Source organism: Oncorhynchus tshawytscha, linkage group LG19, assembly GCF_018296145.1.
Source record: "Oncorhynchus tshawytscha isolate Ot180627B linkage group LG19, Otsh_v2.0, whole genome shotgun sequence".
In the NCBI taxonomy this organism is placed as follows: domain Eukaryota; kingdom Metazoa; phylum Chordata; class Actinopteri; order Salmoniformes; family Salmonidae; genus Oncorhynchus; species Oncorhynchus tshawytscha.
Window position 1 is genome coordinate 50,381,568 of NC_056447.1, and position 17,574 is coordinate 50,399,141.

General features: G+C 40.5%; 1 protein-coding gene across 10 annotated transcripts in view; it reads left to right on the plus strand.

Moving 5' to 3' along the window:
- LOC112218919 (CUGBP Elav-like family member 2) overlaps positions 1–12,744 on the plus strand; it is a 53,733-nt gene extending 40,989 nt beyond the window's left edge. For 3 of the 10 annotated variants that reach the window (XR_006079392.1, XR_006079398.1, XR_006079399.1), the window contains exons 7-14: positions 1,204–1,365; positions 3,402–3,516; positions 4,059–4,184; positions 4,746–4,904; positions 5,544–5,720; positions 6,705–6,848; positions 7,153–7,331; positions 8,213–12,744. Coding sequence is in view for 2 of the 10 variants with exons in the window: in XM_042301823.1 (XP_042157757.1) it covers positions 1,204–1,365; positions 3,402–3,516; positions 4,059–4,184; positions 4,746–4,904; positions 5,544–5,720; positions 6,705–6,848; positions 7,153–7,280 (1,011 nt within the window). In the remaining 8 variants the exon portion in view is untranslated. The other 7 variants (XR_006079396.1, XR_006079397.1, XR_006079393.1 and 4 more) reach the window with 7 other exon arrangements.
- Positions 12,745–17,574: the final 4,830 nt, after the last annotated feature.

The window sequence follows — 17,574 nt, forward strand, 5'->3', positions numbered from 1 at the left end:
TTCCAGGAATTTTACAACCCTGGTTGTCCCTTTACTGTCTGTTACCCCCTGGTGCTATTGGAGCTGCTACTAGTGTAGAAAGTCATATTCCCGATCAAGCCTGGTCCCCTCATCTGGCACTCTAACACAGATACCTTCCGCATGTCTACGTCTGGTCTCTCCAGTGATACGTCAATATCTGGCTTGTAATGTCTGTCCGTTACGGAGGAACGCAGTGCTGTCTTATGTATGCCTTTTGTTGTGACAAAATGTTTTATCTAGTTATGTCTTGACTTGGAAGTACACGTGTGTGTGTGAGAAGTCGACTCTCCTCCGCCTCAGTCCCTCTCGTTTAGCCCAATAGTCATTTTGAGCCATATCCTTCAGTGTTACAAAGTTTAATTGTCTGTCTGTGAACACGATCCCTTCCTGGGTCTGTGTCTGTCTGTGAACACGATCCCTTCCTGGGTCTGTGTCTGTCTGTGAACACGATCCCTTCCTGGGTCTGTGTCTGTCTGTGAACACGATCCCTTCCTGGGTCTGTGTCTGTCTGTGAACACGATCCCTTCCTGGGTCTGTGTCTGTCTGTGAACACGATCCCTTCCTGGGTCTGTGTCTGTCTGTGAACACGATCCCTTCCTGGGTCTGTGTCTGTCTGTGAACACGATCCCTTCCTGGGTCTGTGTCTGTCTGTGAACACGATCCCTTCCTGGGTCTGTGTCTGTCTGTGAACACGATCCCTTCCTGGGTCTGTGTCTGTCTGTGAACACGATCCCTTCCTGGGTCTGTGTCTGTCTGTGAACACGATCCCTTCCTGGGTCTGTGTCTGTCTGTGAACACGATCCCTTCCTGGGTCTGTGTCTGTCTGTGAACACGATCCCTTCCTGGGTCTGTGTCTGTCTGTGAACACGATCCCTTCCTGGGTCTGTGTCTGTCTGTGAACACGATCCCTTCCTGGGTCTGTGTCTGTCTGTGAACACGATCCCTTCCTGGGTCTGTCTGGAATGTTGCCTGGCTTTGTCATGCATGGCAGTGTTCCATCTCTGTTTACTATTTGAATGCAACATTTTGGCAACTTATTTAAATAACTATATTTCAGATTACCACAGGATGTAGTCCATCCCCTAAAATGGATTCCTGACAAATGGCCTTGCAGATTTTACTCTGTTATAGTGATGGTGTTTCTGGATGTGAATTTCACTGGGTGACATCTACCCCCCACAGGGCTGCACTTCTCCCATGGTGTGTAAGTTTGCGGACACTCAGAGGGACAAGGAGCAGCGGCGCCTGCAGCAGCAGATGGCCCAACAGATGCAGCAGCTCAACAGCGCCTCCACCTGGGGAAATCTGGCAGGGTTGGGAGGCCTCACGCCACAGTACTTAGCCGTAAGTACAGCAAACTTCTTGTGACTCTCAAACCCGGATCCGGGAGCGTAATCATAGCCTCAAACGAATTAGCATAACGCAGTGGACATAAATCTTCCTATTCATGAAAATCACAAATGAAATATATTGAGACACAGCTTAGCCTTTTGTTAATCACACTGTCATCTCAGATTTTCTAAATATGCTTTACAGCCAACGCTAGACAAGCATTTGTGTAAGTTTATCATGGCATAATGCTATGCTAGGCTCTGCTGGTAGCAGGCAACATTTTCACAAAAATAAGAAAAGCAATCAAATTAAATAATTTACCTTTGAAGAACTTTGGATGTTTTCACTCAGGAGACTCCCAGTTAGATAGCAAATGTTCCTTTTTTCCATGAAGATTATTTTTGTAGGCGAAATAGCTCCCGTTTGTTTGTCACGTTTGGCTGAGAAATCGACCGTAAAATGCAGTCACTACAGCGCCAAACTTTTTTCCAAATTAGCTCCATAATATCGACAAACATGGCAAACGTTGTTTAGAATCAATCCTCAAGGTGTTTTTCACATATCTATTCGATAATATATCTGTCGGGACAATTGGTTTCTCATAAGAAGCGATTGGAAAAATGGCTACCTCAGTACTTTACACAAGATTTTCTGCGGGAGCCATCATGTGACCACTTGCTCAATGTGGTCCCTTACGGCTATTCTTCAACATAAATGCGTAAAAAGACGTCAATGCTGTAGACACCTTGGGGAATACGTAGAAAGCGTAAGCTCATTCGTAGCCCATTCACAGCCATATAAGGAGTCATTAGCATGAAGCGGTTTTAAAAAATGCAGCACTTCCTGATTGGATTTTTATCTGGGTTTCGCCTGTAACATCAGTTCTGTTGCACTCACAGACAATATCTTTGCAGTTTTGGAAACGTCAGTGTTTTCTATCCAAAGCTGTCAATTATATGCAAAGTCTTGTCGTGACAAAATATCCCGTTTTAAAACTGGAACGTTTTTTTATCCAAAAATTCAAATACTGCCCCCTAGTCATAAAAGGTTAATACCAGGTTTGGGGTCATTTCAGAAAGTAAACCCAATTCCACATTTTCCTCATTGAAAAAAGCATTGAGGAGAATTGGAATTTCAGTGTACTTCCTGAATTGAAATGGAATTGATCCCGATCCCAACACTGCTTAATACTCCGTAGTACACTATATTAACAGCCAGTGGAAGTGCAGGGCACCAAATTCAAAACAAAAATCTCATAATTAAAATTCCTCAAGCATACAAGTATTTTACACCATTTTAAAGATAAAATTCTCGTTAATCCATCCACAGTGTCTAATTTCAAAAATGCTTTACAGCGAAAGCACCACAAATGATTGTTAGGTCACCACCAAGCCACAGAAAAACACAGCCATTTTTTTCCAGCCAAAGAGAGGAATCACAAAAAGCAGAAATAGATCAAATGAATCACTAACCTTTTGATCTTCATCTGATGACACTCATAGGACTTCATGTTACAAAAAACATGTATTTTTTGTTTAAGTTCATATTTGTATTTAAAAAAATCTGAGTTTACATTGGCGCGTTATGTTCAGTAGTTCTAAAACATGCGGTGATATTGCAGAGAGCCACATCAATTTACAGAAAGACTCATCATAAACATTGATAAAGTTACGACTATTATACATGGAACTTTAGATAAACTGCTCCTTAACCTGGGAGGCCTCACACCACAATACCTGACAGTAACTGTAAACCATCAACATACTTTTTAATAAATATACACACATTTTATCATTGTTGGAAAGCATGTCATTGATGTAATGGACTCGTTCTCATTTTGTTTTTCCTCGGGTTCTTGTCATCTCTCCTAGCCTTATTTCTTAAACCGTATTTGAGGAGAAGATCCGAGGGCCCTCTCGGACCTTCTCCTCAAGTGAGTTTTGAGGAGAGAGGACACGAGGAATCACAAAGCCTGAACTAATTGAGAAAGTGCACAAGTCTCTCCTTTGCTCTATTGTTCTAGAACTTTCTTTCGCTTTGTTTTACAGTTGCTCCAACAGGCGACGGCTACCAGTAACCAGAGTACTTTTGGCAACCAGAGTACTTTTGGTAACCAGAGTTTTGGTAACCAGAGTAGTTTTGGTGGCATGCAGAGACTAGGAGGTGAGTCACTCACTGTCCCTGTTCATGTCCCCCCATAACTACAACCCACTTGAAGAAACAGACAACTGTTTATGTAAATAACCTTCTGACTCAGCACGTCACTCCCACATAGTTTCACAACCACTGACATCACATTACCCTTGAATGAGATCATCGTTGGGAAGATTAATCAGAGTAGCTATTGTAGGAGACATAAGTCTGCTGGGGGACAAACTTAAAGGGTTGAATATCAAAAACCTTTGGAGTGCCTCAAGGCAGTGTGCTAGGGTCACTTATTTTCCTGTTATATGTAAATAATATGAAGTCTGCTTGTTGTTGCCATCTCCTTCTGTAAGCTGATAATTCCGCTCTTCTGGTCTGCCATAAGGACAGCTGATGCAGCTCCATTTCCCCCTCTCGGTTGTCATTGCAAATAGGAATCTTTTCTTAGTTACATTTATCGAGGTATAGCTGTTCTCTCCTCCCATGTTAGCTGATCATGACAATATTACTTTTTATAATGACGATAATAATAAACTTCCCCGCTCTGTGTTCTCTTCCAGGTGTGAACCAGCTGCAGCTGCAGAACCTGGCCACATTAGCAGCTGCCGCCTCTGCAGCCCAAAACTCAGGCGGCTCCACCAACACCCTGTCAGCCAACGGCGCTTTAGGTAATCTCTATAACTCAGGTAAATATGGTACATCACTTTTCCTTTTCACGTCCAGGTTCAAACCTTTTCTCATGACTTTCGTCATTTTCAAAAGTCGCCAGACCCCCAAAAGATTACTGCTACAAGTCTCTTCGTCTTGCCTGGGTTCTATCCTCCAGCGGATGGTCGGGGGGGCCGTAACATAGTTATAAATAATTTGTACACGTCGATCCCAAACGGATATAGTATTTGACAAACGGAATAATTTCCAACCTTCATTACATTGGGATACGATCAGATATGCCTCTCTAGTTATGCGGGAGTACTTCAACTGATTTCCTCAAATAAAATCACTTTAAGCTGATTTCCTGGTGATTATTAGTCTTCTGTCCAACAACGAAAATGATAATAAAATAAAAATTGTCCGCCCAAATAAAATAACCAGGCTTACCTATTGAGGAGCCCTGCTATACGCAGTAGTTTATTTGCTTTTTGTTATCTTTAATTTATTTACGACTATGTGAGTTAATCAGTTGAGTTGATAGATTTAGTTTGTGTAGTGAGTGAGTCTCGGTTTACCTACTGGAGATCTCTCCCCAGCAGCAGGCCAGACTGCAGGTTCCAGCGCGGGTGCAGCCATGAACACCCTGGCCTCTCTGGGCCTGACCCAGGGCCTTGGCGGCGGTCTGACGGGCGCCTCCATGGGCCTCAACAACCTCAACGCCCTCACTGGGGGGGTCAGCGGTGAGTATGCCCTCAGTGAGTACCGCACACAAAAAAAAGAACAAAAAAAAAAGACTTTACTACCTTTTCTTCAGCCCTCTTGTTTTCTGTCTTTCAAATCATACCTTCATTCTGTTGGTGTTCTTCAGGTATCTGGTTGGTTTCATGGACACAGATGGCCTGGTCCTGGCTTTGGAGAATCTCCATAAATTGTCCAGGACTAGGCTAGTGTCTGGGAACCTAGCCACTAGTCCTGATTGAATCTGAAATGTATGACTACATGTATGGTAGGCCCCGGACCATACCGGTATTGCACAATTATTTTTCCCCATGGAAAACGTGAAGCAGACCACTCTTTGGTCCTTTTAAAAAAACAAAAAACACTTACTGTGCTATTAGCTTGGAAAATAAATGCATGTGACTGGATGACAACATAATGATGTTTGTTTCCAACATTAGGGCTTTTTATCTAAAGAAGTGAAATCTGCTTCGTGTTTCGTTTTCTAGCCACGATAGTAAAGGTTATCACAATACTGGTATCCCTCCGGCCCTACTGTACGGTAGAGAGGACTGTAGGTGTCGAAGCCTCTCTGGCAGTTGTATTCACTTGCGTGGATGTAATCTATATTTTTTTGAATGGTCAAATAAATTCTATGTTTCCGTCTACTGTGTTAGGTATGGCTGCTATGAACGGGGGCCTGGGGGCCTCGATGGCTAATGGCTCTGGAGCGAGCTCCATGGATGCCCTGACCCAGGCTTACTCAGGGATGCAGCAGTACACTGCGTCTGCCCTGCCTTCCCTCTACAGCCAGTCCCTGCTGCAGGGTGCAGCCGGCGGGAGCCAGAAGGAGGGTGGGTCTCAGGCCACACACCAATTACCAATATTGTTTTGATCCTGTGTGTCAACTAGTCTCTTGCCAGCCCATATGGTTGATTGAAGTTATTGGATATGATAAAAAAAAAAATAAAAAAACATTGGTCATTTAGCAGACATTGTTATCCAGAGCGAATTATAAGTAGTGAGTACTTTTACATTTTCCTACTGTCTTTTGTACTGCCCCCCCCCCTTCCCCCCGTGGGAGTCGAACATATGCAGACAGACAAGTTGTAATACCATAACAAAGTCAATTACTTATTTCCATTGGGATCCCTTTTTAAATGTACACACCAGTTACCCGTTTTGATCACACGTGTGTGTGTGTGTCCAAGGGTCATGTAAGTCCATATGCGCTGGGCACCTATCTAAAAGGTGTATGATGTTTTAACGAAAATGATTGATTAGCCATAGGGCACAGTGTCACATGTTTACTGAGTACCACCACATTATCTGCCTCTTTCTAAAATACAAAGTGCATCATCTACTTCCTTGATCCTTTAGCCAGGAGCCAGAGGGAGAGTCAGTCCAGTCACAGTAAGCACACCTGAGTTCCGTTAGTATTGTCTTTCTTTCAAATACTTTGAGTAGTTGCTTGAGACTGCCACAATATTGTAAGTTAACCCCTAAACTTTAATCTTGGGTCAGTTTTGCTTTTCCCCCCAATAATGGTTACGGTTAGGATTGGGGGACGGGAAGCTGATCCTAGATCTGTACTGAGGGGAGATTTTACCAGGGAACCCTTGATTGGCAGATGGGCAGGCTTTGCATTTTGGGACTATTCCATTGTCCCAAGCAAGCTCAATCAAGCACAGATTGAGTATTGGAAAGATTTTAAATACTGTTTTGAACCTAGGTCGGTCTGATGGCTACGTTGGTGTTTCTTGATCTGTAAAAATGTTTCTTCCGTTGACCTTAGTCTTACCTTTCTCACATCTCTCTCTTTCCATCTCTTCCCACAGGTCCTGAGGGGGCTAACCTGTTCATCTATCACCTGCCCCAGGAGTTTGGAGACCAGGATGTCCTTCAGATGTTCATGCCTTTCGGAAACGTTGTCTCTGCCAAAGTCTTCATTGACAAACAGACCAATCTGAGCAAGTGCTTCGGTATGTATGATCGTCTTCTACCCCCTAAACATGAGCAAGGAGATGGCCATCGTAAAATAATTTGTTGCTCCAATTCTAAAATGCATAGATCAATGTTTTACCACAAACTTCTCTCTCGCCAACTTGCTTTTTGCATTGTTGGTTATATATGAAATATAACTTTTTAATGGCTGTTTACTAGTATTCTCTATTCCTCAGGGTTCGTCAGCTACGTCAATCTAGTATTTATCTTTCCCTCATCCATTCCTCAGGGTTCGTTAGCTACGTCAATCTAGTATTTATCTTTCCCTCATCCATTCCTCAGGGTTCGTCAGCTACGACAATCCAGTGTCGGCGCAGGCCGCCATCCAGGCCATGAACGGCTTCCAGATCGGCATGAAGAGGCTCAAGGTGCAGCTGAAGCGCTCCAAGAATGACAGCAAACCCTACTGATCGTACCCAGGGCAGGGGCCTTCCCCCTGGCTCTGTGTTAGCACTGCTAGGGTAAGTCTAAGTCTGCCCAACCAGTTAGCCAACCCACGACTAGAGCCCGAGGCCATCCGATCAACACAGCAGAGACTTATTTCACTGGGGTGTGGCTGAATGGTGCTGTTGGTGTCACACCAACTCTCACCACTTGCGTCGTCGATTTATTATTCTCTTAACAGTTACGATCTTATCTCTCTACGCGTTTAGTACACCATCCATTCCTTACAGTTTCATGTCATTTTTAAAAGTTATTTTTTTTAAATTGATTTATTTATAGCTATCAATGGAGCCAATGTTCAAGGGGGTCCTCTGTGTCGACTGCTATAAGAGGGAGCATCCGATTGAATTATTTCCATACCATTTCATTACCTCTACAAAGTTGTTTGTTTAAAATACAGGTCGACTAAGGATCAGACACGCTTGTTACTGTCAAAGCTCTTGGTCTTCATTCTGTCACATTGATCTGTATGTGAAGCTCCCTTTTATGTTCTCTCTCTGCTTCCATCTTTTTCTCTCTCTTTCTCAATCTAATCCATGTCAAGCTGCTGGGGCTACCTCTGCTCTCCTCTCTCTCTCAACTTCTTCCAATCATTCCATCCATCTGTCCAAGTCTTCCCTAAAGGGACTGACTGGTTGGAGATGGATCAGTGTATGTCTTAGTCTACCATACATCTAGTGATGTCATTTCCTGTGTCAAACCTGTGTATTGTTCTGTGTGTGGGGAAAGCTTGTTCCTGATTTGCAGTTATGTTATGTGTGGTGACTGGCAGTTGGTTGATTGTGCCTCATGGTTGAAAGGTTATTGTGCTGTGGCTCTGTCTAACTTCTCTTTCTCTCCTCTCTTTCTCTCTCCTCTCTACATCTCTCTCTCCGTGTTTTTTCTTCCCTTTTTTTAGAACAAATCTTCATGCCTGTTTGCTCATCGTTAGCCTAGCATGTCCTCATGGTGTTGAAAACCGACTCCAAACTCCTCTTCCTCCCGGCTACTCCTCCTCATCCTCCCACCATTGTCTCTAAAGCTCGCCTGACCAATAGGCTACCTGGGCACACACCCCGCTGACCTTTGACCTATGACATTTGACCTTAGCTCAACATGATTGGGTGTATCCAAAATGGCACCCTGCTCCCTATATGGTGCACTGTTTCTACCCAGAGCCTTTTTGACCAGTGCAAGTTACTGCACTATATAGGGAAGAGGCTGCCATTTTGGAAACATAGCTGTTTTTTTGCATGCAACTTCGTTTTTCTTTGTTCCTGTATAAAATGTGAGGGGAGGTCGGTCAAGCAAAATCAATGTGAAATCTTACCTGAGCTCATTTCATTTAAAAAATACTTTGTTTTTGTACATTTTCTGCAAATGCGCAAAAAAAAAAAAAAATTGTTTTAAAAGCCTGTGGGATTGTTATTTTTGTTGTTTTGTAATTTGCTTGTTTCTGTTGCTTGTTTCTTTTTTTTTACCTCTTCTCTCAGTATAAAGTTCACTTGAAAGTTTGAATACAGGGACTAGCACAGCGATGTGCTACTTTGTGCCATTAGCAATATGTCTGCTTCTGAAACAACAAAATAATGCTGTGTCCAAAATGGCACCCCCGTCTCCTATGTAAATTCACTACTTTTTACCCGGGCCTTGAGCTCTAGTCAAAATTAGTGCACTATGTAGGGAACAGGGTACCATTTTAGACCGCACCCTAAGACCACTCGACTCGCAACACTTATAAAAACTAGTCTGAATATCAACCAGAATTGCCCCTCAGTGCTCTGTTAGGTTTTTCACATTTTCAATTGTCACCAAGGCTGTTTAAAAAAAATATAAAAAAAGACTCTTGGCTTTCATTTAATGATTGTGTATTTGCCTATTTTTGTTTTATAATTTTTTTCAAAAATATTTGACGGCACAACGGAGGTAGATTTGCTCTTGACTACTAGGGGAAATTACTACCTACTACGAGTCTGAACTTTTTTTAGAAATGATTCACAAATAGACAATCTGTGGTTTAAATGCACACTTAGATTACCTATATTTTATACCATTTGAATCTATAGAAGTTTAAAGCTAAGTAAAACAGAAACCCAGGTTAACTTTGGGGTTTCTTTTTGTAGATTATGTTGTAATGTCATCTAGGGTCTAAGTGTATATGTTTTTAAATGGGTTGGGGGGGGTCAACAACACAGCCTTTCAAAAAAAAAAAAAAAAACTCGTTACTAGCGGTGATGTAATTGATACTTACACGTGTTGTCAGAATTCCTTTCTGGGTTATTTGCTATTTTTAACCTCTGCAACTTTTTTTCCAGTTAAGTAGATTGTCATTGTCTCATCTTGGGGAATATATATGACTAAATTTGTTTTTTTCCCCCTACATTAACAGAAAATAGTTTAAATTTAGTGTTAAATTCTTATGGTGTTGAGATTTTTTTTTTTTTTTTAATTTCTTGTTGATGATTTCGTAAATGGATGTTTTTGCTTATGGATGCCTCGTATTGCAAGATCATGTCTGTTACCACAGAAGACAGACAGGGTGTTTTTGTTTAAAGTGCCCATGTGTCAAACTCTCAGTTTTATTTTTTTTTGAACTTTCTTACAATATGCTTTCATGTGAGTGCCCAATTTCTCAACACACACTTTGTTCTGTGACAGTAAGAACACTGGGAGCCCCTGAACGTGAAATCACACTGGGGAATTTTTATTAGATCTCACACTCACACACACACACACAACATATTTGTTGGTGATAAGATAGTTGAAATCCAACATTTAAAAAAATAGAAAATTCCTTTCATTTTAACCGGTCACACAGAATCTGTGTTAACACTGTTGAACCCCCCCCACACCAAAAGTGTTGGTTTACACAAGCATTCCATGTTTCGGCATAAAGTTTACTACTCAGAACAGAAGTGTCTTTATTGGGTTGATAATGGACCAGCCTACTTTCTGTTAGTTGTACTGCAGAGATGATGGGACAGCGCAAATCATTTACATCCAGCCCCCCCGCAATGTTGTTCTCCGCCCCAAAGAAAAGTTCCCCCAAAAATATGCGTACCTGGTCCCATATTCACAAAGCGTCTAGGATCAGGTTCCACCTGTTCATGTAATCTTATTCATTATATGATACAAACTCTAAAGCTGATCCTAAATCGGCACACCTACTCTTTGGCGCTTTATGAATACGACCCAGAAGGCGCTGAACAAGGGTCGTCAACTCAGGGTCCTTCGTGTTTGAGATTCAGCTCTGTGTGGAAGATGCCAAGCACTGCCTACGGTGTCCTTTTCTCAACAGACTTGGGATTAACAAGCCACAAAATGCATTTTTCAGTTTTGGTTAGTTTTTTTTTTTTTTTTTTTTTTTTTAAACTTGCAAATCACCCAAGATGGCACTAGTTTTGTTGTTTTTTTTAGCTTGAAAGTTCTAGCAGCACGTGAGAAGTTTTGAAGTGGTTGTTGAATGGTAGCGATTTGGTTTTGTCTGTTTATAAGCAGAAATATTGGAGGCAATGTAAACTTCTTTTTTTTTTTTTTTGCAAATCTGTTTTTGTTTTTTTGAAGCATGGGTTGGTGGCACTTCCCAGAACTACCAAGGTACCACTAATAAACATTATTTTATGTTGAATAAGATGGGGAATGTGCTTTTTGCAGTGAGTTTTTCTATCCCAATATACAACACTCAGTGCCATATATCTAGAAACTGCCTACACAGATGCTATTAGGCCATGGTTTAGGGACTAGAGATTACTGCAGTTAGGAACGCTCAGTTTGCTTTTCTTATAATATACATACCAGTGTGTCATTAAGGCTAAATCACCCGCTGATGTGTTTTTTCACTTTGTGATGTTATTGCTTGAACTGGTACGTGATTGTACTGAATTTTAACACATTGGCAAGTAATTTTGTGAATATTATCATACATTGAACAACCCAAACCTTTGTTTTTGAAGACAAATCATCCTGTTAGTGAGTGGACAAAGTTGAGTGCTTTGCGGTACAGTCACAGACAATGTATTGCTATAATATGAATGCCTAGTTGTCGGGTCAAATGGTAAAGTTACTGTATATTGATTTTGATTTATTGATTATAGAATAGTAATCCTTTTCACGTTAACCAAAACCTGGGTAGTGTCGCATTATTAACATTGACTATATAACAGTTTGTTAAACAATTTGGTATGTAGGCTACAACAAACTGTTAACAAATGTTAGTAAATATTTTAATTGATTATAATGGGTAGTTATACAACTGTATTGTAAAGTGTTACCGTAAATGTTGAAATATAAGCACAATATAAATCACACATGGGTCAGGGTATAGGAACTAGAAACTCTCACTTCGGGGGCTTCCGTCACAACCATTTTTTTTAGGACTAATTCGAAATGTCACCCTATTCCCTGTGTAGTGCACTACTTTTGACCAGGGCCCATTAATCTGGTCAAAAGTAGTGCACTATGTAGGGAATAGGGTGCCCCTTGGGACTTTTCTCAGTATCTCTATCACTGGTCACCATTTTTTCTATTCTCATACTCTGAAGTGCTGTTTGACAAAGTGTGGTAGCTTTGCATCGCTTAGATATTGTCATGGTCAAAAAATCTCTGTCCTTTTTATTTTTATTTCTCTGTACCATTTTTTTTCTCATATCTGATGATTTAATAATTGATAGGACTTCATGTTCTTCTCCACATAAATTATTTGATAGATGTTTGTTGTCTTGAGAAAAGCCAAAGTCGCGGTCCATCTTCATGTTGATCTGTAAAACATTTACAGTAGTGATTTTGTTTTTAATTAAACTTTTGAAATTTGGGTGGGATTTGAAGAAAAAAAAAAGAAAAAAAATGACAAACTGGCTCTTTCCAATTTCTACAATACTGGTTGTGCATATGTATTTTGTACCAGTGAAGCTTTTTTTATATTGGAAATAATTAAAGAAAAAAATATATATTGGAAAAAAAAATGTCTGTCCTCTCTAAGGCCCTCGCCTTGAATGTGCTAGTCTTGAGTTTGGCTTCTTGGTGGTTGTCAGTGAAAACATTTCTGATAAGTTTTTTTTTCTTAAATAAATAACCTTAATTTTGATTTAATTACCTTGCTTTCTACATGTTCCTCACTTCGTTATTGTTTCTATATTGGGGGGTGGGTGGGGGGTGGGGATCCTCTAAAATCGTGGTCAGTTTCATGTTAGTGCTGTGCTCTGTCCACATGGTTATTATAAATGACCATCTGGGCTTATTATAGACAACTTGTATGGATAGATAAATGTCTTAGTTTAATATTTGTTTAGTTTCTGGGCTTTTTCCTTTTACCTGTTGGTAGATATTTCAATTTCCCATAGAAGCAGTGGTGTGTAGTTGGAAATCAGTCAATGTTTTATTTGGTAAATGTTTGTTCATGTGTGGTGTGTTTCTTTGCCTCTGTCTCCAAAATTAAACCATTTTTCCCTAATATTCAATGTGTCTGTGTGTTGTGTAGTCCCAGTGCCTGTCCAGTGACGTGACAACATTTACAAACTCCCCAGTGTCTGTCTTCCTAACTTGTTTCTTTCCATTGTCCTCTTTGCTTATTTATTTTGTTTCTAAGCATTTGCTGATTTTTTTAAAAATATTTTTTTATCATTTGAGTTTACTGCTATATTATTACTAATATACAGTAGCCTATGGACATAACATATTTGTGGGGCCGTGAGTGATTGTGTTCTGTTTTTGTTTAAAAAGAAGCCCTGCAGGTGAAGTACTCCCATTGTCTGAGGATGCCACCAAATATCTTATTCAAGATGTTTACAAAGTACTGAACTACAAGAACCTCTGCTTTAAGTACTACTGAATAAAGGGCAATGAACAACTGATGTACCGTTTGCCCACACACTATTGGACAAGGCTTTTGTGTTTACGCCTTTGGACTATGCTCAGAAAGACCCAGAGGCAGGCATGTGTTGTGTACCCATGATGACCACATTACTATTTTAAAACAAGTTATTGTAGATCATGATGACTGCACTGAAGTGGCCATTTCACAGGCAAAAAAAAAAAAAAAAAAATGGGACCAAATGGGGTTAATGTCTAAAAGTACACATTTCTAAACTTTCATTACATTCTGATTGTGTTCGGTTACTAATAGTTTATATAGTATCATGAACGTAAATTAGCTGCTTTGTGGTGGAACTGGCTACTAAGTAAACATTAAGAAGCGAAATAAGTTATATAATAAAAAAATAACAATGAATGGTAAAAACGCTGGTTTTGCCCAATGCAATGTGTAGATGGCACCAGGCTACATGCTATGTTGTTGGAATAGTTATTTCACAAACTGTAGGCTAATACACAGTCAATCTATAGCTACTCAATTTCCTGTGAGCTGCAGTAGGCCTACTATAAGTGGTTAGATATGGTGATTGCTGTCACGGTGCAGCTCTAATGGCTACTTCAAATAAACTTATTTCCATAATGTAGGCTAGGTAATTCATTAATGTAGGCTAGGTAATTCATTAATTCCCTTTGGTCAGGACATTGAACACAACACTGTCAGTGAGAGAGCGTGTTCTGACATAGTAGGTCTAACATCTTTAATTAAAAATATTTCTTATATTTGCTACCTTCTGTAGTCTTTTTGCCTTTCATGAAAGCCCATTTGGATTTGTTTCTGAACCTTATGCCATCTTTGCACTTGTTTATGCCAAGTTTCTCAACTGAGATTCCCTTCAGCTTAACTGAAGACCTGGAAAAAGAGATGAATAAAGATAGTCAATATTACACCAGCATTATAAACCAGACACGATCAAGCTTATTACACTGTTTGATTTACCTTCTTCTCGGCTCCTGAAAAACGTCTTCGTTGCTCTGGTTCCAAAATGAGAATGTCCATCGGCCTGTCCGCTTGCTGTGGAACTGCTTGAAAAGATTGTCCCTGGTCCCCCGTCTTCAACTCTGAAACGCCACAGATGTATCCACAAGCTGTGGATTTTTTTCTCATAGTCCCCCCAGGTGATTGACGTCTTTGGAAGGTTTGAACCTAACAAGAACAATCATATAACCATGTCATTCCCCCAAATACCATACCATATATTGATCTGTAAGGTTGTGCCTCAAAATTCTTATGGCTGTTCTGTACAATAGATTCACTCTAGTCAATGGCCAATAAGAGTCCTCTAGTTTACATTTTGTTACTTGATGTGTAACCCTTTACAAATTTTAAATGAATTTATTTAGTTTAAAATCATACAGCAAGATGTGCAGTGTATTTGCAGAGGATAACACTGAAACATTAAAACACTTGTTTCCAAAGTTGTCCTCAATGATAATGGTGTCTATTCATTGGGGCTTCCAAGGGCAAAAAAATGGTGTCAGACATTTTTTAGGTACAATTCTACTAACAGCATACATAGTTCATGATTCAGTCTGTATGTGGAAAAAAGTATGGAAATGCATGCTTTAAAATGGTTGGACCTGGGGTATGGACTGTGGAGGAAGAGGTTGAGACAGTGTATGGGGTCGCTGGGTGCCGGAGCTATGTCGCTGTTGTCGTTAGATTAGAAAACTGTATTATGCTCCAATTAAGAAATGATTTGTGCAGCATAGACAACAATCAACATACATACAAAAACAGAAGTTGAATCACAAAAGTTTTTTTTTAAAACAAGACCTGCAACATGATTTAAAAGAAGTGCATTACACCTCAAACGTTTGCTTTTCTTCAGTCTGGGGAAAGGTGTTCTGATGTCTGGCTGCTGTAGCAGGGCCAGGAATTTACTGCAGGTCTCACCATCCTTACTGGTGTGTGTATCCAGCAAAGGGGCTGATATACTGAAGATTTGCAGCTTCCTGTATTCGTGTAAAGTCACCAGTTTCTGCTCGTCTACATGCTGAAGGATGTGACTGGGGTCCGCTGACAGGACATCCGTCAGAAACGTCTTAATCTCTCTCAATTTATCCATGCTGGACCTGAGACAGAGAGATGGACACCTTGTGGGTGTTTTAGAACCTACGGAATGGGACGCAACTGAATTGAAGAATTTAACTGAATAAAATCAATATATATATGATTGGAGTTTAATAGATTATAGCCTACAATAATTAGTCTAGGTAGTTAGGGGTACTTTTTAATTGGGAAAAAAACTTTGCTTTACCCCAGTTCCTCGAGTTTATATGATTGATTATGATTTTTCCGAAGAATTGCGTTGGCGGACAGTTAGACTACGAGCTCGCGGTGTCACAAAACTCATACAAGTAGGCCTAAATTATGTTTTCCCTTTTACTCAAAGATTAGGCTACCATATGCCGATAAATATGTTATGCTATGCCTATTAGATTAGATATTGACATACTTGACAAAGATTAGAAGCTTTTACCTCGAAGAAAACCTATATAGGGGACTGCAGAAAGATATGTATGTAGGCTACCATATGTATTTGTGATCAGAATTTCCTTTCGCTTTGATTATATTTTAAATATGGAAATACCTTATAGACTAGGCCTACTCGTCATAGCTCTGCATTTGACCAATCATCGCCTACAGGGAAGTTAAGAGAGATTCAAAATGGTAATAACCATAGCTCAACTCAGACAGCTACACTGTAGGTTAAACGAGACACAAATACACTGTCACCATCTATTGTTGACAAGTGTAACTACAGTTAATATACAGTATAAATTGATGGATGAATCATAAGGATATAGTAATGAATAAGAACTGTTTCTTACCCAGTTCCCTAATCTCTGATCACCTACAAAACCACAACTCATATATCATGATGTGTTTTTCATTCAAATAAAAAGTAGAAAATATCTACTTGAGTTATCAAGAACAACCTCAACCTCTCCCTCAACGTTAGCAAAACAAAGGAGCTGATTGTGGAATTCAGGAGGATCCCAGCTGGACACGCCACCATCCTTATCAACCTGGCCGCCGTGGAGACAGTCAATAACTTCAAACACCTCGGCGTACACATCTCTGAAAAGCTGAAATGGTCTAACCACACGGACACCGTAGTGAAGCCACGTCTGCGACTCGTCAACCTCAGGGTGCTGAATAAATTACTGAAGGCTATACGTGCAGCCTAACGCGCCATTTGTGCACACTGCCTGTCCTACAGGACACCACCACCAGGTGTCGCAGGAAGGCCAAGAAGATCATCAGAAAAGACTGGCCAATAAATGTTTCTTCCCTCAGACCATCAGGCTGCTGAATAGCCTCCACCCCCTTCCCATAATAAACATTCTTTCTCCTGCTGCCCCCCTTAATAATATAGGTTAGGCAAATTAACGTAGCAGGTTAGGAGGAGACTTAGGTTAATGTTAAGGATAGGGTTAGTTAAAATGCTCGCCTAACCTGCTACGACAAGTAACTTCCGGTCATAGCTTTACTCCATCTAGTCAGATCCTGCAATGTGTATTTGGGTCTGAGTGCATGTCTGTGGGAGAATCTCAATTGCAGACTCCTCGCATCCTCGCCTCCTTATCTAAACCCATTGGATGAGAAAACCAGAGGTCCGTCTTCTCTGAACTTCTCATCCAATGAGTTTTGAGAAGGAGGAGAATTCAATAGAGTTCGCCAGCTTGTAGTTCTAATAACCGGAAATGAGTTACCTCCAGTTCGTTCCGCTATTCCTATTGGGAAAATGAATGCGGAAAGAATATGATTTTGGGATAAAAGCCGAACATAAGGTCTGAGGTTAATACAGGCTTTGGAGATCTCATAAGTTGTGTTCTATGAGATAATATCAGTCAGTTAACATGACCTTTATGAATTATGAAGCATTTGTGTTTTTTTCTGATTACATAAATTATTCAAAATTCACAAAAAGTGAGGTCAGCTGATGAAGATTATCTGACAGACGTATAACAAAACGTATACGGTCTCCTAAGCCTGTGTTTAACACATATCTTATTTTCGGCATTCCATTCATTTCCCTATAGAGCCCCACAGTGGAGGTGTCGTAATACCCATAAAACCAACGGTCAAACAGGGAAATAGTTCCAATAGTTTTTCCACCATTCATTTTTCCCATAGGGAGTTTTAGAAACACTTAACATGAGGGCTGTGTTTCGTGTAGGCCTACTCTGGCGTGACATTTTCATAACACGTCCAGTGTAGCTGATTTCTGTCATTCTGATTTTGCACTTGCCCTTATTCAGTTTCAAATTGATGCTCCTCAGTATGTCTAGTAGCTGTCTCAGTCTCCGGTCGTGTTGCTCTGTGTCATCACCCCAGACAATAATGTCATCCATGACGTTTAAGACACCTTCCAGACCTTTCAAATGCTCTGCGAAGCACCTTTGGAA